A 24,371-nucleotide genomic window follows, 5' to 3' on the forward strand; every position below is an offset into this window, starting at 1 on the left:
TCCTTACCCAACAGGAGGAGAGGCTAATCTCAGAGACCATCAACCAGGTAGCAGATTGGGGTTTTCCCGTTACTGTTAGTGACGCCAGAGAAATCGCGCAAAAATATGTTACAAAACAAGGCAGAAATATTCTTGGATGGCCCAACAATAGACCAGGACCCGACTTTATTGAAAAATGTATTACCATAAATAATATTAGCATTCGATTGGCATCTAATATTAAGCGTGCACGTGCTTCAGTTGGGCGCGCCGATATAATGGAGTTTTTTGATAACATTAAACCTGTTCTGGAGTCCATTTCTGCGAAACAAGTGTTTAACTATGATGAGACTAATTTCACAGACGATCCCGGGGCCAAAAAAGTTTTAGTTCGTAGGGGTACTAAAAGGGTTCAAGAACATTCGCGTTCAGCAATAAGTGTAATGGTCTGCGGAAGCGCAAATGAAATCCTACTACTACCAATGGTAGTCTATAAAGCCAACAACATTTACGAAAATTACAGTTTATGATAACAGCAGCAGTGGATGGTTCGATATGAATCTCTTTGAAGTATGGTTTTTTAAACTGTTGCTGCCCCACGTCAAAGAAAATTGTAATGGTGAATCAGTTGTTCTTTTAGGTGATAACCTAGCCTCACATTTTTTTCCAACCGTGGTAAAGGCTGCTAAAGAAAATAATGTTTATATGGTTCCTTTACCCCCCAATTCAACTCACTTTATGCAGCCTTTGGACGTGGCTTTCTTTGCTCCCATGAAAAAGAAATGGAGGGCTATTTTAGACGATTGGAGAAAGACCAGTCGCGTAAAAGGCACTCTGCCTAAAGAACACTTTCCAGATCTTCTGGATCGCTTGTGGATATCTCTACAGGAAAGAGTAGAAGACAATTTAAAATCCGGTTTCGTGCCACCGGAATTTGTCCATATGATCCGCAGCAGCCTTTATCCAAATTGCCAAAAACTCCAATTGATGCATCTACGAGTGATATTTTGAATGATAGTTTATTAGAGTTTCTTCAGGAGACACGTGGACAATCAAGCACTAACCCTAAACGAAAGCGGGAACGAAAAATTATTCCCGGCAAAGAAGTCGATTGTAAAGAAACTAAAGAGGAGCAAGACAAGGAAAAACTAATTGAAAATGAAAATAATGACAAAAAGAAGATTGCGGGAAAAGGGAAAGGCAAAGGAAAAGCAAAATTTTTTAAAAAATCGACATTAAAAGATGTCAATCTACCATCATCCTCAAGTACCCACAATGAAGACGAATGCGGAATTTGTGCTGCTTATTGGTCTGGTTATACTGGACCAGACTGGATTCTATGCAATGGTTGTTTTAAATTGATCTGTGGTATTTGTAACGGGGGATCCAAAGAAAAATATTATACCTGTGAGGCATGTGAAGATGATTATAATATTTATGTTATTTTGATTTAGTTCCTTTCTTTTACTGTGCCACATATTAGAAAAATATTTTTTGTTAGTTTTGTTTATTTTGTTTAAGAATATAGACATTTCATTAAAAATATTGAATGTTTTATTTAATTTATTTAAAAACTAAAAAAAAGCCCAATTTGGTGCCAAAGTAACCCCAGGATGGGCCTACATTATGTTTATTCACATTTCCGTTTGGGTGCCAAACGGGGCTACTTTGGCACCCATCTTTTTAATTTTTTTTTCGAAAACGGTTTATTGCAAAAACCCTATTTTAAGGCAGGTTATAAGTATGACTCGTATTGTTACTCTTGATTTTTTTCAAGTTGATTCGATTATAAATGCAGCGCCTAGAATCAAAAATGCCTCAAAACCTGCACAAAGTAGCCCCGTTTTACGGTAATAAGAATGTAAAAAATATTTGGAAAGCATTAAGGGAACTTGTATTGGCATTTACCAATTGATCCAAATTATAAAATCCAGTTGGTGTTAATGGTATGTATACACTTTGCTAATGTTGAAGCAAAATTCGCATGTTATTATTTTGCATATTGCCCACATTATGCAATCTTAAGATGGGTTCCTTTCGTAGTTAATAAAAGAAATCTATGCCCTATCTGTTGCCAAAAGCAGTTACTTTGAGACCTATGAGTTTGTTCCCCATATCCATTCTAAAATTTTGGAAAAGGCATGTCCAGATGTTTCTCTGTATTTTTTAAAGAAAACTTTCAATTTTGATCCAGCACTAATTGATTATTGGTATTATTAAATAAAGTAACTCAAATGTTAATTAAGAAGTTTTTATTTCACATTATCAAGCGTACATAATGAATACCTATTATTATTATCTTAAATAAGCCCACAAAAGTGCGGAACTATACAATTATTTGCTTACTAGAGAGCGCACTTTCTTAGTATTTACAAATCTAAAAGTCAAATGTATCACAATATCAGGAATATCTCGATTCATAACAAATCCGTTCCAAAAAGGAGCCTTCTTCCCAAAAAAACGAACTTCTAACGACCTTTTTGTCCACTTGATTTGGCCACAGCTAAGAACCCTTATCATTTCAATTTCCGTTCACTTCGCCTTTCTTATGTGAGTCTAGGGAAGCCAAAAATGAACTCGGATTATAACTCGGCTGCTCGCCTCCTAACTCGGCCGGTAAAACGTCCTTATGCACCAGCTCGTGTAACGTACTCAAATTATTCCCATGCTTAAATATCCTCTCTTTGATCTCCTCCTTTAAAAAAGGTTTTATCATAGTTAAGGCCGCGTCCACGTACCAAGGCTGCCCGATAAAGTGAATTCCCTTAAACTTGGCTGGGAAACAGTCTTGTAGCCCTTCGATGATCAACTTTAATATCGCTGGTTTTAAATAAAGACTCTGTCTGTAAGAAAACTCGGTCCAATCAACGATCACTACAAACCCGTTGGCTTGATTGTGTATTTCGTTTGTCAAATGTTCGAGGGCTACCAGGATCGCCCTGTAGATGGTCAATAAGCTGTAGGAACCGTCCCAGTTGGTGGCTGTTAATAATAAGACGCAACGTCCTTTACGGTCTTTATCTTTTAGAACACCTGGTAGGCCTAAAAATACGAATCTAAATTTAATAATAGTGAAAGAGGTGCTTGTGTGGCAATTGTCGTTGCGAATAGTATCGTGCAAAATCACCTTAGGACCAAACTAGTGCAAATATGAGTAACAGCGGAACAAGAAAAATTGTTCTATTTAATTGCCTTGCAAATTAAAGAAAATAAGGCGTTGAGTTTGGAATTTTACCAATTTAAGAATATTTGAGTATAGAATAACATAATAGTTGCTATGTAGTTATAGTAGGCCAAAAAATATACAAGTTCACGTCATCGTTAAGTCAATTTACTCTGGTAGAATGAGACTCAATAAATGCTTAAAATCAAGAGTTATGACGGCAAAAATCTTCTTTTCAACACTTGGCAGGCCTTAAAGTACAAAAATAAGTTAAATAATAGTAAAAAGAGGTGTGAATGTGGCAATTTCCTGAGATAAATATTTTATGTGAAGGTACACAGAACCCTAGTGCAAAGAGCTATACCAACAGAGTAACAATTGATAGCTTCTTTTAATAATTCTATTAATATTTAATATTTTAGGTGCTATACACATATGTTATTATTAAGTTAATTTACCTCGGAAACTTTAGGAGCCAGTGAGCGTTTCTCAGTGTTGCTAGTTTATAAATCTTAGACTATTATGAAAAGAGTTAGTCTGTAAAGTTTTTTAAAGTTACTGCAATAGTTGTTAAACCCCAAGAATATATTACAAGTGCTAAGTTCTCGTGGTATGAATTAGGTGAGTTTACAACGAAAGCTTTAATACCAATATTTCAACTTACCATTTTCCAATGCCTTTCTAACGTCCTCGGAGTATAAATGTAAATTCCGAAATATGTCCGGATTTCGCCTCCTATAGTAAACGTAATTTTTCAACAGTTCAAAACTGTCTTCCAGAACAAAGTTTCTGGCAAATAACATTTTTTGAAGCAGCTTATCGTCTTCTCCTGAATAGCGCCTATAATAAAACAACATTTTTGTTGCACTAATTGACATTTTTATCCAATAAATTATCATTACCTTAATTCACAATCGTCACAACTGATCATAAGATTCCTTAAAGCGTTGACAGCAACTTCCCGGTCTTTCGCTGTGTAATTCTTATATACAGTCTTATTATCGGTTGGCTCACTTAATACATTGTTAGTTCGCCAATTGTATTCCTGATACTCTGCCATAGTAGCGGAATTACTGAAAAATTGTAATAAGAAGGTTAAGCATATGGAGGGATAATCTAATGTGTATGCAAATAAGATGACAAAGATAAGAGGCAGATTAGATTTATAGTAAGTCGGTGCAGGTGAATGTTTTATTATAGGGTTGTGTATACAAATTAAGTGTAAAGCAACTGTTGGAGGTTACAGGATATGTGCTAGATTTATATAACCCTTTATGGAGAACATTAATTTAACATGTTTGCCACTAGTGTTTAAATATTAGAAGTAGTAAAACCAGTTTTGTTTTCTACAAAGTCCATACTAAAAGTTCCAATCCCCCTAGCACTAGAATACATAATATAATTCAATATTTTTTGAATGAATATTTTTGAATCTTTTAATTTGCTTACTGCGGTTTCCGAAAGAACCACACATTTCCTAATAATAGCGAAATTCAAATAGGGCACCACAATCCAATTTTAAATTCTCCCGCTATTATCATGTCACAAAGTTAGTACTACTCCTTGACGTTCAGAAGGCGCTCTCAGTCGGTGGTTCAGTGTTCTATCGGCAATTATGGATTCTTTGTGTCTAAGAAGTATGATCTTAGATTTTGCAATGGTTGCTGTATATATAGTTAAGTCCACAAATTGAAAGTATCGGGTTAGATTACGATTTCATTACGGTAATTTACAATAAAAGCTTTGTTTATACAGAAAGTGTATATTTATACGGGAGGTTTACTTTAAACACAAAAATATGGCGCCAAAAAAATTGATCATTGAAAAGCAAAACGTAACTTAGAATATGGAAATATACAGGGTGACCACGGTAACTTTGACAAAAATTGTAGGGTAGGTAGGGGCTCCATAGGCAAGTATTTTGAGCATAGGAACCCATGTCCGGAAAAGCCCCCATTCGGAGATGGGGCTGTTTTAAAATTGGACCCTTCGCGACAGGTACACGAAAAGTTTTTTTTAGTTTTTCTGAATACCATGTATTTTTTTATCAATGACAACCATAATTTTTTTACGGAAACTTCAACCTGACTGACAGGAAAAAAAATCTGTTTCTTGCACGTTTGTATGAGAAAAAATAGACGATGAACCGGCTAACTTTCCGCGAGCTTGCTGATGTGCATCTAGTTTATGGTGCTACAGGCAGCAATGCATTGGCGGCTCAGCGCTTGTACGCTCAGCGATTTCCACAGCGTGACCAGGTACACCGCAGCGTGTTTGTAAATGTCGACCGTACACTACGGGAAACGGGATCATTTCAAGTAAGTCTTGTTCTTTAAAAGTATTTTTTTATTGCCAAAGTACAAATTTATTGTAAGTCGTTTATACGGGACTGTTAACTAGGTGCAGCAGGAGCGAGGACGACTGCGTCTAGCACGTGATGGACTTGAAGATGCTGTAATGGTACGTATTGCCGACAATCCCCAAAAGAGCATTCGTCAGGTCGCTTCCGAAGTAGGTTGCAGCCATGGGACGGTATGGAATATCTTTCACGACAACAATTTACACCCATTCAAATTGAAGAAAGTTCAACATATCTTTCCTGACGATCCTCCTCGGCGCCTTCACTACTGCCAGTGGTTAAACCAACGCATTGGGGAAAATCCTGATTTCCTGTGGTATGTTTGTTGTACCGACGAAAAGGGCTTTTCTAGAGAAGGTATGTTCAACGCCCACTTCTGGTCGGAAGAGAACCCGCATGCCATGCATGTCCGAGGATATCAAAAGAAGTTTTTTGTTAATGTTTGGGCTGGCATTGTCAGCGACCACTTGCTTGGTCCATACGTTCTACCCGCCCGCTTGAATGCAGAAAATTATTTGATATTTCTCTAAGGCCAGTTACAGGAATATTTTGAAGATTTGCCCCTACAGATTATTAATAACATGTGGTGGCAGCACGATGGTTGTCCTGCGCACTGGCCAAGGCCGATCCGGGACTATTTAGATGAAATTTTCCACAATCGTTGAATAGGACGTGGGGGTCCTATAGCGTGGCCACCGAGGTCTCCTGATCTTACGCCACCAGATTTCTTTCTGTGGGGCACCATGGAACAAATGGTGTATCAAACACCACTGGATTCGGAGGAGGACTTAATTGCGCGAATCGTAATAAGTTCATTCGAGAGCAACAGGGTGTTTTCGCTCGAATGCGAACTTTATGGCACCAACGGATCGATAAATGCATCCAGGAGAACGAGCAGCACTTCGAGCATCTGTTGTAGTGCCCCTGTCCATCACTTTGTTTTTGTTTTATTTTCTTCGTTTTATTTTAATCCTGTTAATTTAAGACTACTTTTACTTTAGTTTTATGAGTTATCTCCGGTATTTTTCGTGGAGAGCTTTACTGCAATTATTAATTATCTTTTTGTTTTTAAACTAAAGCGTTTAATTTGTGGCTCGTGTACGATAGGTTGCCAGGATTGCCTTATTGCTTTCCCATCTGGCGCAAGAATTACAATTTTAAAACAACCGCTCAATTCACAACATTTGATCCGACTAGTGGGGTCTGTGCGGATATGAATCGTGATTACTTCCTTAACCGCCAAATAGGCGATTTCAAAGTCAACCTGATATTTGACAAACTATACATGGTATTCAGGAAAAGTAAAAAAAACTTTTCGTGTACGTTGGGTTGCCTACCCACCTGGGTTGCCTACCCACCTAATTTTTGCCAAAGTTACCGTGGTCACCCTGTATAGTTGTTGCTAGGTAGTTAGGCCCATAATACGTTCACGTGTTTATTAAGGTTGTTTTATATCAAAAAGTTTAGAGGTATGTCAAGGTTTGCCTTGAATATAAAAATAATGATCTTTTAATATTTTGTACCTTAAGAAATAGTTGTTAGGTAGTTAAGCCCAAAAAGTCAAAAATACATTAAGTGATTCTTATGGAAAAACTATCTTAATTACTAAGATTACGTTGCCCCGAAGGTAATTTACACCGGAAGTTTTAGATAAAATAAAGGTCTGCTTTAAATTTTGATATATTTTTTTAAAAATTTGTACTGCATGAAGTTAATACGAAACTATAAAACACTGGATTTTGCTTTGGAGTTTTCTGACAATCCTGGAATGTAAAAATTATATAAAAGTTGCAAAGTAGCTAACCAATATATTTAGAGCCACAAATAAAAAGTATATTTCTACTAAGATCACGTTCTCATTAAGTAAATTTACAACGGAAACCTTACAGCCAATAAAGATTTGCTTTGAATACAAAAATAATTTAATGCTACCATATAAAAATATGATCTCTTAATATACTTTGTACTGTGGGAAATAGTTTTTAGGTAGTTAGTATCAAAAAGTTTACATCTTTTAACAGTCTAAGCAATATAGTGGTTATAAAAAAAAGTATCCTAGTTGAGTGTTTACAAATCTTGGTAAGCAGTTAAGAAAAAAGCAAGGACATTATTGTATAAGCGAGGACAGGTTCTTTATGTAAGAAAATACAGGATTTTTTACAGTTTGAGAATCTAAGAAAATTGTTGAATATGGAACTGTATACTTAAAAAAAACATGCTTTATTGTTATTAACAAAGAAAAATTGTTTTAAACAAAGCTACCTTAAATTACTACTACTAAACTTAACCACTACACCCTATACACACTCGAGTTCCAAAACAAACATCAGAAAACAATACATTAGAACAGCAGAAAAAAAATACATAAAAAGTAAATTAAATTCCATAATTATTATCCCCAGCAAAGAATTCAAACCATACAAACAAATCAAATAAAATTCAAATACTGTAGACTTACACTTAGGGAAAATTAGAATGTGTCGACGAATAGTAACATTTTTCGGTCAAAAGTATTTTCAATTTACGTTTAAAAGTGTCAATACATGTTGCCTCCCTGATTCCACCTGGTAAACGATTGAAAATTTTGATTCCTTCGTAGAAAATAGATTTTTTAGTTAGTGTGGAGGAGGGGATTAGAAGATTTAGATCGTTCACTTGACGCGTTAAGTATCTTGGATTTGGGGTTATAAATTTAAAGCGATTTGCAAAAAGTAAGCAGGCATAAGCACTTCCTGAATGTAGAGGGAGAAGACAGTGTGTATGCCCAGCCTAACAAATAATGGGCGACAGGAATCTGTTGATTTAGCCCCACAGATGTAACGTACAGCACGCTTCTGTAAAACAAGCAGCATTTGTAGAAGGTAGGCAGCTTCATTACCCCAGAAGCAGATGGCATACCTAAGGTGGGATTCAATTAATGAAAAATATACAGATTTTCCAAACTCCATGCAAAACAACCTGTAGACATCTTTTTGCAAGTACCGAGGATATGCTCTTCAAATCTGAGTTCTCTGTCAATGAATATACCCAAAAATTTTGTATTATCAAACTGCTGAACTACTGAATTAGAAAAAGGCACGTGGTCTAGAGCACACTTAAAACAGAATAATTTGGTTTTTTGAGGATTTAGTGACAGCAAGTTTGATTCAAACCAGAGATTTACTGCCTGAAGATCAGTTGCTAATGTAGTTCGCAGAGTATCTGTGTCTGGTCTGTGCCAAAGAAGTGTGGGATCATCGGCAAATAGAGTAAATTTCCCCCGTACATTAAGATTGGTGAGATCATTTATGTATAGGAGAAAAAGTATAGGCCCCAAAACTGAACCCTGAGGAACTCCCAAGGTGATAGGATGGTAATCAGAGTATTTAGATCCTACAAGCACTCGTTGTTGCTGATCTTGCAGATAGGAACCAAACCAAGAAGATGAAACTCCCCGAAATCCATAATGATGAAGCTTCCGCAGCAGAATCCTATGGCAGACACAATCGAAAACTTAGAGAATGATATTCTTATAAAATGACTAAAATATATTAAGTGCTACCTTTACGCTGTGTAAACGATACAGTTGCTATATTTTGAAGCGCACAAATTATTATAGTTTACACTGGAGTTTTTAAATACAATAAAGGTTTACTTTAATTTGAGAAAATTTTGTCAGCTTAAATATCTTGGACTATGAAATATTACTGTAGTGTCAGTGTTCCAGCGGATAAATACAAAGATTAATACTAGAAGAGTTGAAAACTATAAACCTGGTAAATTTAAAGACAGAATGCATTTTCGGTATTGCTTGATAAGCGAGTTCATGGATAACCACGGATTGGATTGAGCATAAATGATAAAATACACAGAATTGTTTTTCAAGAAATTTTTGAGGATACAAAGTCTCTCCCTCAATTTCCCTCATCCTCTACAACTCCATTACGAAATTTCATAATTGTCGCTAAGAAGATAAGAACCAAACGACATAATTATCGTTATTTACGTTTAAAAATATCGCAGTTAATAATACTGCATTAAACTAAAACGATAAAAAAGCGTTGGTAATATAATATTGAATTTTTCCACATAATGGCAAAAATCTTTATCAAAAAAAAATGAAAATTTATGTATGGTTTTCAATTTAGTGATCATATGGGCTATATACGTGTAATAAAACATTCGGTTATTTTAATATTTCATCACGCCAGTTTGTAGGTCGTCAAGGTAAAAAAAAAATAATTGATATTTAAGCTACACTTACTTATGTATGAAGTATATAAGAATACAGTACCTACACCTGCCTTAACCGGTCAATCAACTATATACGCACAAACATTTTAAACACAATTAATAATTATTATTGATATTAATAGTTTGTCAACTATTATACAATAAATTTACACCCCGGATCGTAAATTTTAATAACTAATTTCCGATATGGCTTATCTGATGTTGCGTTCGAGGATAAATGATAATTTTTGCGCAAGATTTTTGACCGTCAATTTGGAGGATTAAGATTAGATATATTTACGATAAATGTCTATGTAATACTTCTCCCAGGCAGTAAACTAACGTCTGATGGCTTTATTTTAGACTGTATGACTTAATTATGACTCGAAAAGTATGTATTCACCTTGGTACCTTTGCTCTTTTGTAATCAGGAAAAGGAGGTGTAAAAGGGTACCTACTAATTATTATTATTATTTTGTAAGTTATCAAATTAATTAATTACATAGTAGTGAGAACTATTAAAGAGCGAACAAATTAATATTTTTAGACCTCATTCACTTCTAACTAAATGATGGTAAATTAAAGTTAAGCTCATGTCAAATTTTAATTAAATTGGACGCTTTTTTTGATTCTAAATGCAAAATAAATCTCAAAACTTTTTGTTTCATTTACTCTTAATTTTAGTTCTTTTATTTAAATAAGATATTTGCAGTTTTGTTATGTTTAATCTTTAGATTATTTCGAATTATCAATTTGTTAATTTAATTTTTTTAAGTTTTTTGTTAATGTGGTATCTGCAAATGACTATTTAGCTATTTAGATCAAGTTTAAGGAGGTCATTTATGTAAATTTTGAAAATGATTAAAGCGATATTATTGTACCTTATTCCGTCAAAGCCAGGGGTTCTTTAAAATATCGTTAAATAATATTCAATATTAGACTATAGACTTTCAATATCTATTTTTTTGACGATCTATCTATAATAATTGTAATTTTTAAAATGTACAGCTTTTTTAAGTAAAAATGCTAAAATTAATACAATTATTACTTGATGAAATCACCACATATAAATAAATATTATTATTCTTAAAATTCATTATTTCAAAACGGAGGGTACCTTAAGCAATAAAATCTCCAAGTTTATTAGTAGATCAGCCGAACCTCGGTTGATCTGCTAATAAACCCACTCAAGGTGAATCAGATAATTGACCACTATTAGTCATCTATACAACAAAAAGTAAATAACTTATTAAACTATTACCTCTAGCAAATTAAAAAAAAAAATCAAAAAACACATAAGCACTAAACCAAATATACTTTAGATATTATTATTTATTGTTGCCACTGTTGTATGTGACTCAGTAACTTTCGATTCGTATTAGGTCGACCGTGGGCTAGTCGTACCAACGCGCGTTCGCGAATGACGATGGTACACGCTCCATGGTACCGGTTAATTGGTCTCCTCAACGTGGTGGGCATAGCTTTTTTCTGTCTGGAATATTAAACCACCTACAACCTATTCGTCTCTATATATGGTACGATTTTTAAAATGTCATTAGTATATATGGCAGTCAATACGAAAATATGCCCGGTTTTTAAATTTGGGCGGAAAAAGATGTTGACAGGTGTCACCTGTCACTTGTCCAAAACTAGCCAACCTGTCACCTATTTGTTACGTGTCCACGACCCACTCAGAACTGTACAAAGCTTACGTTTTAAACTGTATTCATGCAAGGGCCATTTAAATAAAATTGCTTAATAAACTTAAGAGAGTATACAAATCCACAGCGACCAGCTTTAATTTTCCCAAAATATTAATTCTGCAGCTTCAAGATGTGTGACAAGTGACAGATTAAGAACCGACTTGGGAGGTGACAGATGGCATTGACAGCGGTCAAATATTAAGCTAACAGCTCCGTTGGTATATGATGAATGCAGAAAATGCAAATGGTGTATACAGGTCCATCCTCAAATTTATAAAGTTTCTTATATTTTTTTTTGTTTTTAAATTTAGGCGTCAAATCTGTTTTAGAAGTGTCAAAGTCATCCGTCACTTGTCACGTCGGCTATCAAATCTGTCACTTCTTAACAACTCTCTTGGCTTTAAGTCAGTAGAATTATTAATTGAAACCTTATCTATTCTTGTCAGGCAAACTTAATAAAAAACGAGAAAAAAAGTTCCATTGGCTTCTTTGCTATAACAATATCAACGCTATGAGCTTTTCAAAATCATATCAAGTCAGCTATAAACGTCATTTGTCACTTGTCAACGATTAGTTCAGCACCCTTATTCTTGACTTTAGGCTTTTAAGAGAGTAGATGTGCTATTAGAAACATTAGAGGTCTTTGTTACACAAGTTTAGTTCACAACGGCAAAAATTTAGACAATAAAACCCTCCAATGCCTTTTTTTTTACTTCGTATAACTCAAGAATAAGATCCCTGTGAGCTATTCTAACCTGTGATAATAATGTCATCTGTCGCTTGTCAATGACCCGTTCAGAGTGGTTAAAAATTGTCAGAAATTTGCAACGTCAGCTGTTAGTGTGACAGGTAAAAAGAGAATTCTTAAATGCAGACCATTCGATTGTACGATTTTTAAAATGTCATAAGTATATATGGCGGTCAATACGAAAATATGCCCGGTTTTTAAATTTGGGCGGAAAAAGATGTTGACAGGTGTCATCGGTCACTTGTCACTTGTCCAAAACCTGCCCCGTCAGCTGTCAAGTCATCTATTTGTTATGTGGCAACGACCCACTCAGAACTGTACAAAGCTTACGTTTTAAACTGTATTCATGCAAAGGCCATTTAAATAAAATTGCTTAATAAACTTAAGAGAGTATATAATCCACAGCGACCATCTTTAATTTCCCAAGATATTAATACTGCAGCTTAAAGATGTGTGACAAGTGACAGATGACATTAAGAACTAACGTGAGAGGTGAGAGATGACATTGACAGCGGTCAAATATTAAACTAACATGGTGGATGTAGAAAATGGAAAATTTGGCCGTCAAATCTGTTTTAGAAGTGTCAAAGTCATCCGTCACTTGTCACGTCGGCTATCAAATCTGTCACTTGTTAACAACTCTCTTGGCTTTAAGTCAGTAGAATTATTAATTGAAACCCTATCTATTGTTGTCAGGCAAACTTAATGAAAAACGAGAAAAAAAGAGACAAAAAAAGTTCCATTTGCTTCTTCACTTGCTATACATCAACACTATGAGCTTTTCAAAATCATATCAAGTCAGCTATAAACGTCATTGGTCACTTGTCAACGATTAGTTCAGCACCCTTATTCTTGACTTTAGGCTTTTAAGAGAGTAGATGTGCTATTAGAAACATTAGAGGTCTTTGTTACACAAGTTTAGTTCACAACGGCAAAAAATTAGACAATTAAACCCTCCAATGCCTTTTTTTTACTTCGTATAACTCAAGAATAAGACCCCTGTGAGCTATTTCTAATTTGTGATAAAAATCTCTATAATTTTCTTTCCTGTGATAATAATGTCACCTGTCGCTTGTCAATGACCCGTTCAGAGTGGTTCAAAGTTGTCAGAAATTTGCCACGTCAGCTGTCAATATGACAGGTGACAAATGACAGTAGCGAAATCTTGAGAGAATGCTTGAATGCAGACCAGACCATTCGTCTAATCAGACTTGAAGTAAGAATAGAACGATAGTTTTAAAGTGGAAACTGATGGCGATTTTTTTTTAATTGCCCAAGTACCTTTTACTCATAATCAAAGCTACAAATTATAAGCAACGCCCAAATTTACGTAAACGCAGTTCGTGTGCTGTCCTTAAAAAGTACCGTGACGGGCTGCGATGGTTCTGATGGTTTCCCCTGATAGTCTGGCCTGGTAGGCTCCTTCCTGTAACGTATCGAGTTTCCGTTATGGTTACTAATTCTTTTCAGTTTTATATATGCGCCTATTGAATTACACATTTCGTACTTGCGACATATAATATTAAATTTAATGATGCTACTAATTAGATGCTAAATTTAATAATGATTAATTGGAGCAAGGTGAACAAACTAAAAAATTTGCCGTTTGCTGGTACGCACAAGCTTAAATTTGACCAATATCACCGACTTATTGAAGCTTAATTTTTAGTAATTTAATATTTTAAAGTCAATATATTGACTGATACACGTGCGAAAGGAAATATAACGATCATATCACGTTGAATTATTAATTAATAGCGGAAGCACCAGAACGAGGACTGAATTTTAAATAAATGCGTTTTTATAGTGCCCAAGTTTGCTTTCAGTAGTATTTAATGATCAGCCATGCAAAACGTGTATAAAAATATGCGATCGCCATCAGCGAAAACATGAAAAAAGAAAATAAAACCTGTAATGCGCCATCTTTTGATAGCTAGATCTTTACCTTTTGATGGTCACTTACAATTAAATGTCATTTGTCAGAGCTGTCATATCAAATGTCATTTTACCTTCCAAACTATTTTTCGTTAAATTAAACATGGGCGAAACTTTAGCCACTTATATTTTGACAGATGTCAGTGTCAAAAAAAGTAAACATGTCAAAAACTCAGAAATACACAAAACGTGTTCCGCATTTATTATCATCAAATTTTTAAAAATAGATTATTTCGAATTAATTAAAATTTATTCTCGTTTTGGAAGCGTTTTATTTTTGAAACAAGTACAAAGAAAGGTAATAACGAAGTTCGAATTTCATACTGAATTTTCTCAATCTGAACGCAACTGTTACACAAATAACCTTTCAAAAGTCCATACTGCCAATGAATATTTCTCTAAATGAATTTATTTAAAACATCCACTTATGTCCTTTATCTACTGTTGCAGATGTCCACGTTCCATAAAGGTAAAAAAGTGCTGTGGGGATTGGGTGCCGCTACAGGAGTGACCACTTTTTATTATTTTAATCAGGATAAATTCAGGGTTTTTGCATCTTGGACGTCCAACTATGAACCATCTCCTTGTGCCAAATGGGACGATAACTGGGATCAGTAAGTAGTATTTTATATATTTTCAAAAGCTGAATTTTAATTATTATACCGATGTAGCCGAGCCCCACAGTTTATAAGAGGCAAAAAAGTGAAGTACAGCCAAAAAGATGAAAATAACAATGAAGATGTTAATAAATATGCCCCGAAAGCTGCTAGGCACCTCATTCTTATTAGGCACGGACAATATAATTTAGATGGGGAAAGAGATGAGGAAAGGTATCTTACCAAATTAGGTATAATACATTGATTTTAATAGCAATGGTTTGTAATAAAAAGAGGCGTTTTAGGGCGTTTACAAGCTGAGTATACCGGAAAGAGACTGGCAGAACTAAATTTGCCTTATACAGAAATAGTTAAATCTACTATGACCAGAGCTCAGGAGACTGGTAGCATTATATCTCAATTTTTACCTAACGTATGTCCAATTATAATAGTTTTTACTGTTGTAAAATTATTTTTGTTTTATTGAAGGTAAGTGTAACACACTGTGATTTACTTAGGGAGGGAGCACCGATTCCTCCTGAACCACCTTTGGGAAACTATAGACCCGAAAGATATGTAAGTACTCTTTTCTTTATAAAGTTTACGCACAATCCAAAAATATTATATTTGGTATTTTTAAGAAGTTTTTCGAAGATGGGGCCAGGATAGAGGCGGCATTTAGAAAGTATTTTCATAGGGCAGACCCTCAACAAACAGAAGATTCTTATCATGTTTTAGTGTGCCATGCTAATGTTATTAGGTATCTTACTTGTAGGTAAGTGGATATTTATCAATTATTTATTCAAGAAAATGATGTTTTTAATTATTTAGAGCCTTACAAATACCGGGCGAAGCCTGGCTAAGGCTCTCCCTAAACCATGCCAGTATTACCTGGATTACCATCACCCCCAGCGGAAGGGTGGTTTTAAGAGGTATGGGAGATTCAGGATTTATGCCTGCACATTGTCTTTCGTCAACGTAACAAATATTTTTAAATAAAATAAATTTTTTTGATAGCAGTTTTATGCAAAAAGTATTGATTTATGTGTCTGCTTAAGTGTAACTTTTTATAGTATGTAATATTAAGTATTATAATAGTGAACAAATTTTAATAATATTATGTTTATTTAACTTGATTTTTTTTAAATAAAAAGGGAATGATTTGATATTGAGAGCCAGAGTTTGTTTTTTAATGCACAGGAACAATTCTGTGACAAAGTAATTAAAAGTATGACAAAACGGCAGATAGGACTGACGTTGAGTTAAAAGCAATTAAGGAACAGGGTGTCAAAACGGCCGAGAACCTGGCCTTGCTTAATAGAATGTGGTGGATTCCATGGAAAGAAGAAAAAGAGAATCTGAAGAAGTTAGGAAGGAAATCAAAGAAGTAAGAAATGATATGAGTCAAGTAACCAAAAAACTACCAGAAAATCGTCCTAATATTTGGTGTTAAAAGAGTCGAACAAGGATAGCATTCAAGAAAAAGCAAAAGATGACCTACAAAAGGTAACAGGTCTTTTTTTTTGGGATGAATCTCGCTTTGCCAGAAGAGACCAAAATATTTAGGCTGGGAAGAGAAGCTGCAGATAAACGAAGACCCCTTAGAGTGATCCTGCCGACAAAAGAAGAAGCTCTGAAGGCCCTAAAGAGTAGGAAGTTACTTGAGGAGAAACAATCAGGCATTTACATGAAAAACGATCAAACAGAGAACGTTCTTGAAGGGCCTTGATTCTGGCCGACTTAGAGGAACAAAAGCCCCAAGGAAGGACCAATTTAATCATAAAGTACTTAAATGGTATACCTACAATTATCGAAAAGGCCGAAAAAAACTAAATTGCTCCGGGGTAGTTGATGTTTCGTTTTGGTATAGTAATTTGAACTCGGTGGTGAACAAGATAGGCGAATGGAAAACAAGAGTTGCAACAGCGAATCCCACATTTATTATGCTGACAGAAACACGGCTGCAGGGCAGCATAAGTGATAGCCTGATTACCATAGATGGATATAATACATACCGCGGAGACCGTCAAAATCAAAAAGGGGGAGGTGTATGTATTCTGGCCAAGGAAAAAATTAATGGCTTTAAAATAAATTGCATTTTCTCGGATATAGTCACAAATTCCAAACACCAATTGATGCAGTATGGCTGGATGTCCAGATATGTGAAGTAAATGTGTCTGTTGCTTGTTTATACAGACCGGGAACAACTACTAGCGAAGAAGTCAATACCCACATGATAGTTACTATAAAAAAGGCATACACATCATCAAAATGTCCAACAATTGTTGTGGGAGACTTCAACTACCCCAACATTAACTGGAAAAGTCTCTCAATTGCACCACCAGACAAAAAGACGCAGGATTTTATGAACATGTATCAAGAAATAGGAGCCCAGCAGTTGATTGATTTCTCAACAAGATACAGAAAAGACCAAAGTTCCCTTTTGGACCTCTTCATAACCAACGATCTTTGCTCAGAACCGCCCATTGGCCGCAGCGACCATGTCGTAATAAAAGCAAAAACACAACTAAAAATTTCACCCAAGCAAACACAAACAATTGTAAGAAGGAACTTTTACACTGCAAACTATGAAGAAATCAACCACTTCATTCAACTACAACCAGCGCATGCGATCAAATCGATCTTCGAAAACTTTCAAAATGTTGTGAATGGTGCTATCGAACAATACATTCCTACCAGACGTGTGAAAACAAACCCCCAAAAACCATGGATAAATGAAAATATTTTCAAAGAAATTAACAAAAAACGGAAACTATGAGAAAAGTATATAACAAACAAAACTCAGGACAAATATCAAGCCTATTGTGCCAAACATAAGTTGGTTGACGCCAGAAAGAAATATGAAAATGGTCTTGCAAACTCGGCCCCGCCAAAGAAACTATTTAAATATGTAAATCGCAACTTAAACTCGAAAATCTCAACCATAACCCTAAAAGATACAGCAACCCAGCAGTTTCTAGACAGCAAATCCATGGCGGAAACATTCGCAGAACAGCTTGTTACAGCATTCACGAAGGATTCATATCCAATTCCATTATTGCCTAATCACAGCAGGGTGCAACCCTCAATTGTAACTATTCATTTTACAAAAGAGAAAGTCGAAGAAGCGCTTGAAAATATGAAAAGGGACTCAAGCCCAGGACCAGATAAAATCCCAACAGTTTTCCTTCAAAATTGCAGAAATTCTCTCAGTCCCTTGCTTTCGGGGGCAATGCAGGAATGCTTAGAACAAGAAAAGATACCAGAAGAATGGAAACATTCAATTGTGACACCACTGTTCAAGAAGGGAGACCGGAACAAACCGGAAAATTACAGACCTATCAGCCTTACATGCAACCCACTGAAATGTATGGAGAAAGTAATAGTTAAGGAGCTCATAGCATTCTTTCTGGAGAATGGTTTGATACCTGCCTCTCAGCATGGATTTTTGCCTAAACGTTCAACAACAACAAACCTTTTAGAGTGTTTGAATGACTGGACAAAAAATCACGACAATGGCCAGCCAAAAGACATAATATATCTTGACTATGAAAAGGCATTTGATAAAGTCCCGCACAAGCTCTTAATGGCAAAGCTGGAGCATTTTGGAGTCAGAGGAAAGCTGCTTGATCTGATCAAGGCATTACTGAATGAGAGATTCTACTAGGTTATAGTCAATGGGGAGCTGTCCAGTCCACATCGAGTGAGCAGCGGCGTTATCCAGGGATCGGTAGTTGGCCCAGTGCTTTTTACATCATATTTGTTTGATCTAGTTGGACTTATAAAGATGGACACAAGTCTGTTTGTGTTTTTTTTATTTTTCAAATATATGCTAATCCTCTAACCAGCGCAGCGCTGCTCCAGGTAGACCTGTTGAGATGTGGTCAAGGCAATGGGGTATGAAACTAAACACATCCAAATGCACAGTGTTGAGGATCGGTCCAGATAATCCTGATAATGAATATTTTTTGGATGGATGTGCCTGAAAATCAGTGAACGAACAAAATGATCTAGGAGTCCTAATAACATCAGACCTAAAATGGGAACGTTATATAACCAGAATTTGTAAAAAAGCAAACTCGCTAGTCTATCTGATAAAACAAGCTTTTCCATTCTATTGAAATGATATCCACTCTAAACAAAAGTTACATAAGACCAAAAATAGAATATGCATTTGTTGTATGGAACCCATATTATATTAAAGATATAGACCAATTGGAGAAATTACAGCGCAAAGTAACAAAAATCCCTTGCGAATTAAGCGAGGTGCTATATCCAGAAAGATTAATCAGGTTTGGTTTCACCACTCTCAGACAGCGAAGACACAGAGGTGATCTCATCGAAACCTACAAGATTACCAGTGGTTATTACCAGTGCAATTTGGCGAACCTTTTCCACTATAGCCAAAACCATCATCTCCGAGGACATACAAGGATGCTTGAAAAAGAAAGAACGGCAAAACTTCCCAGAAAAAACTTTGTGACAAATCGTGCAGTGCACTTGTGGAACTCGTTAAAACAGGAAACGGTGAAGGCCCCAAATACGAATATCTTCAAGAATCGCGTTGATGTTGAGCTGGGACAAAATTCGGAGAGAATGATCCACTACTGCATGTGAGCAGGTCCACCTACTCAAGCCTGAAACATACGGAAGAAACAATAGCTTCATCGGTCTCACAACCTGGTATTGTCAACATAATGATAATAAAAATTATTTTCTTAAAACAATTAACTCCAAATTTATGTCATTATCGATTTTTCTTTATGCTTACATGTTTCGGTATATTAAAGGCATTATTAGACCAGCATTAATTAAGACTGTAAAAAATTAAAAACCATCAAAAGAGAAAAAAATGAGCCAGAAATAAAACATTTAGTAAAGTTCTCTAAGGTTAAAAGATATCTACTGGTATTTTGGATAAAATACCTAAAATTCATGAAAATAATGTTAAAGGCAAAAAAAATTACTCTGGAACAAAAATGCCTTGAACAGTCAATGATCTAAGTCTTTTTTAACATTTTAGTATACTATATTTTTTCAATTTCATCTAAAATGAGGAATTTCCAGCCTGGAATAGTAAATTTATGTGTTTTGAAGGTTACTCAACTGCCTGGTATAAGAAAATTAAGATTATTCCAGCCTAAGATTAGGGTAAATTTGTAGAAAAGGTAACATTTGATTTTTCTGGTTTAAAATATAAAAAACTAAGTATTTTTTTATATTAAAGTCTATGAAACATATGGTAGTGTCATATTACGGAACAGTAAACTAATTTTTTTGCATTATAACGTACATTTTTCCTAATACAGAATTTTCTTACTTAGATAAAAATATATGATCCTTATGTAGCTTTTCGCATTTTGTACCGTTTTTTAGTCTATTTTAAGGTCTAATTAATTTTTTCTAATTTTTTTTTAGTCTACTCAAATTGAGGAGTATTTTGAACAAAACTCTTTATTTTATGTGAATCAACATGGGTTTAGAAAGAAACACTCCACCACTGGTGCGGTCCAGAACCTGTGTGACGTGGTGCTTGACGGATTTGAAAGTGCTCTGTACTCCCATTCCTCATTTTACGATTTATCTAGGGCTTTTGATTGTGTGGAGCATAATATTCTTCTTCAAAAGCTCAACCACTACAAATTTTGTTCGAGAAGTCTGTCACTGCTACAGTCCTACTTGAGTGACCGAAGTCAGTTTATTTGTTTTGGGAGATGTAGGTCTCAGAGTTTGTCGATTGAGCATGGAGTGCCTCAGGGATCCGTTCTCGGGCCTATCCTGTTTCTTATATTTGTTAATGACCTACTAACTTGTCACCCTGATTGCACTTTCTATTTGTATGCTGATGATACTACATCCCTGTGTACTAATAGGAGTTGCGCAAACATTTCGCTCAAGGCTCAAGAATCTTGTTCTCAGTTTAGAGACCGTTTCCAATAGATTGTGCTTAAATGAGTCCAAAACTCAAAATATAATTTTTTCCCTTCGGGACGTTGATTCCCAGCAACAATCTTTAGGTGTGTCTGTGGATTTTCTGGGTGTTAGATTGGATAGTGGTTTGACGTGGCAAGGTCACATAGATGAATTGTCAACCAAATTATCAAGGTGTACTTTCCTGATTCGCAATTTGTCTGGGTCTGTCTCCGCAGGTACTCTCAGGACAGCTTACTTTGGATATTTTCACTCTCTAATGACGTATAACTTACTAAACTGGGAAATCAATTTCCATATGCCCAGGATTTTTGCATTGCAACGTCGATGTCTGCGAGTGATTGCGCAGATTGGATACAGGGATTGTTGTAGGATCCACTTCAGGCTTCTGAGAGTTCTCACCTTACCAAGCGCCTTCATACTTCTGTGCCTTGTATTCATTAGGGAAAACCTACCCAGGTTTGCGACTCATGCTAGCACTCACAGTCATGACACCAGATATAGCGGCTCCTTGGTGGCACCATTTAGGAGACTCGAGCGTACCCGTAATGGCGTGTCTTATTATGGAATTAAGTTCTTTAATGTCCTGCCGGTCTCCGTTAAGGATTTGCCTCTTAATGCTTATAAGACAAAGGTAAAACATTTTTTAGCCACCAATGCTTTTTATTCATTTGAGGAATTCCTGAGCTCAAATTTCAGTGCTATTGCATAGACTGGGTCTCTTGACTTTTAGTGTTAAGTGTTTTTAAGCATTACTTTTTAGGCTTATATGTGTTTTATTTTTGTTCTTAGGTAAAACGAATTTTACAGTTTAATACTTTTATTTGGAGTTATATTTTTGACTGACTTGTGTAAAAGCTTTATACTTTTTGGCATGAATAAATAAATAAATAAAAAAAAAATAAATATAAGTTCAAATAATTTGCTCATTGCTTTATTCATTTACAGGGTACAAAAATTTATACAATATAGTATAATTTACACTTATCTACTCAAATCCAATATTAATAAAATTAAATTTCAACATTATCTTCCCATTCCTATACAATCTTATCAACTAACTCCATACACATGCCTCTTCTTATGGTTCTCCAAATGATCTTTTCTCTTATATTTCTGCCCGCAAATTTCACACTCGAATTCTGGATCGGCCGTATGTGTTAAAATGTGCTTAGTATAAATCGACCTGTACTGGTATGAAGGAATTTGCTTGAAACACAAGGGGCAGATAGGTCGACAGTCCAGTTCCAGATAAACTTTCAGTTTCTCTTTGGGAAGTTGGACTTTTTTCGTCGGGTGTTTTTCTCTTTTGTGACGTAGCACGTAGATCGGATCGTCGAAAATCGCACCGCAAATCCTAAATTACAGTTTTTAATTAAGTATATAATATGTACCTACTTATTATGATTATATTAGTACATATTATTTAATTTATTCATATTTTAAATTTATTCAGTAATAATTCAATGTTTTCTTAATTTGACTCAATTGAATGAATTAATTGAAAAGGAGCTTAAGTAAGCATTTCTCCATAATTTATTTATGTTATTTACATCAAACCACCTTACAGATAATAAACCCAATTGGAAGTTAGATAAATACTGAAAATTGTACAGAAAGTAACTACATTACAGATTAGGATTATAGGTTTGTGGTTTGTCCATTTTCTGTTTCAAAATCTATTGAAAGCTCTGGATGATGACCATCTTCTTGTAGGAGTAATTCAAGAGATTTTAATACCCAGCAACCCTCATTAAAATTTCTTACTACAACTGCATAAGATTAAAGAAATCCATGATCCACAAAACTCCAATCAACACTACAAACTATATCAAAAAAGCCCCAAATCTTCTTTTTTCACTTGAACCTTATGATTAGAAATTTGGATCCATTTGAAAGATTTAGACAAAGAGTTATATATAATAGCGAAAGGTATGATTTTTAAAGAAAAAATTACAAAACAACCAAATATTTCAATTTTCTACTTACTGACAAGTCCTTTGACTAATTTCCTTTAGTTTCTTTCGGTGCATCTCATCTTGGATTTTCTTCTTCTCATCCTCCTCGTCTACAAAATCGAAAACTGACTTTGTGGTGGTCTCTTCAGTCTCCACTGGTTTGGGCCTTTCGATCACCGAGTACATTTTTTTAACGGGAGTAACTAACTTTTTATTTTTCTTAGCTTTGCTTGCATTAGAACCTTTTTGCTTTGCATAAGTCCTAACGTGAGGTTTTGGCTTTAATTCCTCTGTCGATCTGGGCAGTGGCTTAATACTGATTTGTTCAAGGGGCAACAGTCCCGGCGGTTTTCTCAATTTCAGTTTCCCTTTTGATTTTTTTGCATTCAGTGATTGTTTGAGGGTCTGCAACGGTATTCCTTCCTCACAAGGGGTTTTATTTTTGGGCAAATTAAGCACCCTTAAAATTTTCACATTTTCTTCGTTGGAAGATTGATCAGTGAAAGTTTCAATAATTATGTCTTGTTCTTCAGGATCTTGAATAGCTTCCAGGCTGTCTTCTGTGTTAAGACAATTAGTGGTGTTCTTTGTCGGTTTGGCAAATGTAGAGTCTAATTCGATCAAGTCATTATCAAGTTCTTCTAATATTTTAGACATGTCTGTGTTTGGAGTTGAAAAATGGGTATCTGGAATAACCAGAAAATGTTGTACCTTTGAATAAGCTTCTCTACTCTACAAGTTTTTAAAGGCAAATTATCTACTCACCATTGGTGGCATCATCAGCACCAAACGCATAAGATTCCATTGATTCATTATCATTTAAATTAGGATCAGTCTTTACAATGTTATTAGTCTTTCGACTAACTGTTGGCTCGTCTTCTTCTTCCCTTAAAATAAAACTGACGGGATTCAACAATTTGCTTGCACAACTTTGAATGTGCTCTCGACAAGTTTCCATATCACTGAAGCCCATACAGCAATGCCTGCATTTATATTCGAGTTCTATAAAATCTGTGGGTGATAGTGATTGTTGGTTTCTCAGAGTTCTAACCGGCTCTTGGTAAGATTCCCACGTCTTCTCCGGTTTGGTACTAAAAGACATTGTGGGAAGTTTGCCTTTTTGAATGGGGAAAGTTGCACTTGGAGTGTATTTAATTAATTATTTGATGTATATGTAATAATAACAAAATAAAACAAACTAAATATTATTTGACGTTTAGACTGGATTAAACGTCACCTGTCAGATGTGACAATTATCTGACAGGATTTGATTTCACGGTTTATTACAGGGCGACCTACTTTACTAACATTCTCATAGGTAAATGGGTAAATATAATTTAATTTCTCATTTAAATACAAAATCGTCCACAAATAAATTAAATTATTAAATAAGAACCGAAGTATTGAAAGTTTGTTATCTCAATTAAATAAATCTTACGACTAATACAGTTTTCTGTAATTGATTGATTGTAAGTGCAAATATCTCCATAAAAATCCTTCGTACACTACTAGATGGCGCCATGAGATTCCAGTAATACAAATTAAACTCACTGGGAGGTTATTATTTTACATAATCATTATTATTCTATTAATAAAATTGTTAATTCTATTAATAATATAATCAGACGGTTCTAGAACAAAAAATTTAATATATTGTTAATTTTGACATTTAGCCATTAGTTAAACGTCAACTGTCAAATCTGACAGACATTGTTATAGGCTGTATAGTGATTTCCACTTGTATTATTCGTGCTTTTTACTTATATTTGTTCCACTATTTTAACAAA

At 35.0% G+C, this 24,371-nt stretch overlaps 3 protein-coding genes across 6 annotated transcripts; 1 reads left to right on the plus strand and 2 right to left on the minus strand.

Moving 5' to 3' along the window:
- Nucleotides 1-2,214: 2,214 nt before the first annotated feature.
- On the minus strand, nt 2,215-11,149 carry LOC126740622 (clavesin-1-like). Of its 3 annotated transcripts, none has more exons than XM_050446726.1 (4): nt 10,975-11,149; nt 4,045-4,215; nt 3,807-3,982; nt 2,215-3,021 (listed from the first exon to the last, which is right to left on the minus strand). In XM_050446726.1, exons 2-4 carry the CDS (start codon nt 4,200-4,202, stop codon nt 2,501-2,503), a joined length of 855 nt encoding a protein of 284 aa, XP_050302683.1. In that variant the 5' UTR covers nt 4,203-4,215; nt 10,975-11,149; the 3' UTR covers nt 2,215-2,500. The 3 variants fall into 3 exon arrangements, with proteins under 3 accessions (XP_050302683.1, XP_050302684.1, XP_050302685.1); XM_050446727.1 differs by lacking the exon at nt 10,975-11,149 and adding an exon at nt 9,745-9,928; XM_050446728.1 differs by lacking the exon at nt 10,975-11,149 and adding an exon at nt 9,775-9,923.
- Nucleotides 11,150-14,239: 3,090 nt separating this feature from the next.
- LOC126740320 (serine/threonine-protein phosphatase Pgam5, mitochondrial-like) lies at nt 14,240-15,867 on the plus strand. Of its 2 annotated transcripts, none has more exons than XM_050446289.1 (7): nt 14,240-14,397; nt 14,550-14,713; nt 14,771-14,946; nt 15,001-15,128; nt 15,185-15,271; nt 15,337-15,470; nt 15,527-15,867. In XM_050446289.1, exons 2-7 carry the CDS (start codon nt 14,550-14,552, stop codon nt 15,675-15,677), a joined length of 840 nt encoding a protein of 279 aa, XP_050302246.1. In that variant the 5' UTR covers nt 14,240-14,397; the 3' UTR covers nt 15,678-15,867. The 2 variants fall into 2 exon arrangements, with proteins under 2 accessions (XP_050302246.1, XP_050302247.1); XM_050446290.1 differs by having other exon boundaries at nt 15,340-15,470.
- Nucleotides 15,868-21,538: 5,671 nt separating this feature from the next.
- LOC126740304 (zinc finger protein weckle-like) lies at nt 21,539-23,773 on the minus strand. The gene is made up of 3 exons (XM_050446265.1): nt 23,350-23,773; nt 22,616-23,270; nt 21,539-21,983 (listed from the first exon to the last, which is right to left on the minus strand). The coding sequence occupies exons 1-3, from the start codon at nt 23,684-23,686 to the stop codon at nt 21,680-21,682; spliced, it is 1,296 nt and encodes a 431-aa protein (XP_050302222.1). The 5' UTR covers nt 23,687-23,773; the 3' UTR covers nt 21,539-21,679.
- Nucleotides 23,774-24,371: the final 598 nt, after the last annotated feature.

Source organism: Anthonomus grandis, chromosome 9 (genome assembly GCF_022605725.1).
Source record: "Anthonomus grandis grandis chromosome 9, icAntGran1.3, whole genome shotgun sequence".
Classification (NCBI taxonomy): domain Eukaryota; kingdom Metazoa; phylum Arthropoda; class Insecta; order Coleoptera; family Curculionidae; genus Anthonomus; species Anthonomus grandis.

Excerpts from the sequence above, each read along its gene's own strand:
- LOC126740622 (XM_050446726.1), bottom strand. The coding sequence starts at position 4,202 with ATGGCAGAGTATCAGGAATACAATTGGCGAACTAACAATGTATTAAGT. Across the intron at positions 3,983-4,044 it reads TGTGACGATTGTGAATTAAG|GCGCTATTCAGGAGAAGACG; the intron begins GTAATGATAATT and ends GTTTTATTATAG. Across the intron at positions 3,022-3,806 it reads TAGAAAGGCATTGGAAAATG|GCCTACCAGGTGTTCTAAAA; the intron begins GTAAGTTGAAAT and ends TCGTATTTTTAG.
- LOC126740304 (XM_050446265.1), bottom strand. The coding sequence starts at position 23,686 with ATGTCTTTTAGTACCAAACCGGAGAAGACGTGGGAATCTTACCAAGAG. Across the intron at positions 23,271-23,349 it reads TGCTGATGATGCCACCAATG|ATACCCATTTTTCAACTCCA; the intron begins GTGAGTAGATAA and ends TGGTTATTCCAG. Across the intron at positions 21,984-22,615 it reads ATTAGTCAAAGGACTTGTCA|GATTTGCGGTGCGATTTTCG; the intron begins GTAAGTAGAAAA and ends ACTGTAATTTAG.
- LOC126740320 (XM_050446289.1), top strand. The coding sequence starts at position 14,550 with ATGTCCACGTTCCATAAAGGTAAAAAAGTGCTGTGGGGATTGGGTGCC. Across the intron at positions 15,129-15,184 it reads TATCTCAATTTTTACCTAAC|GTAAGTGTAACACACTGTGA; the intron begins GTATGTCCAATT and ends GTTTTATTGAAG. Across the intron at positions 15,272-15,336 it reads ACTATAGACCCGAAAGATAT|AAGTTTTTCGAAGATGGGGC; the intron begins GTAAGTACTCTT and ends GGTATTTTTAAG.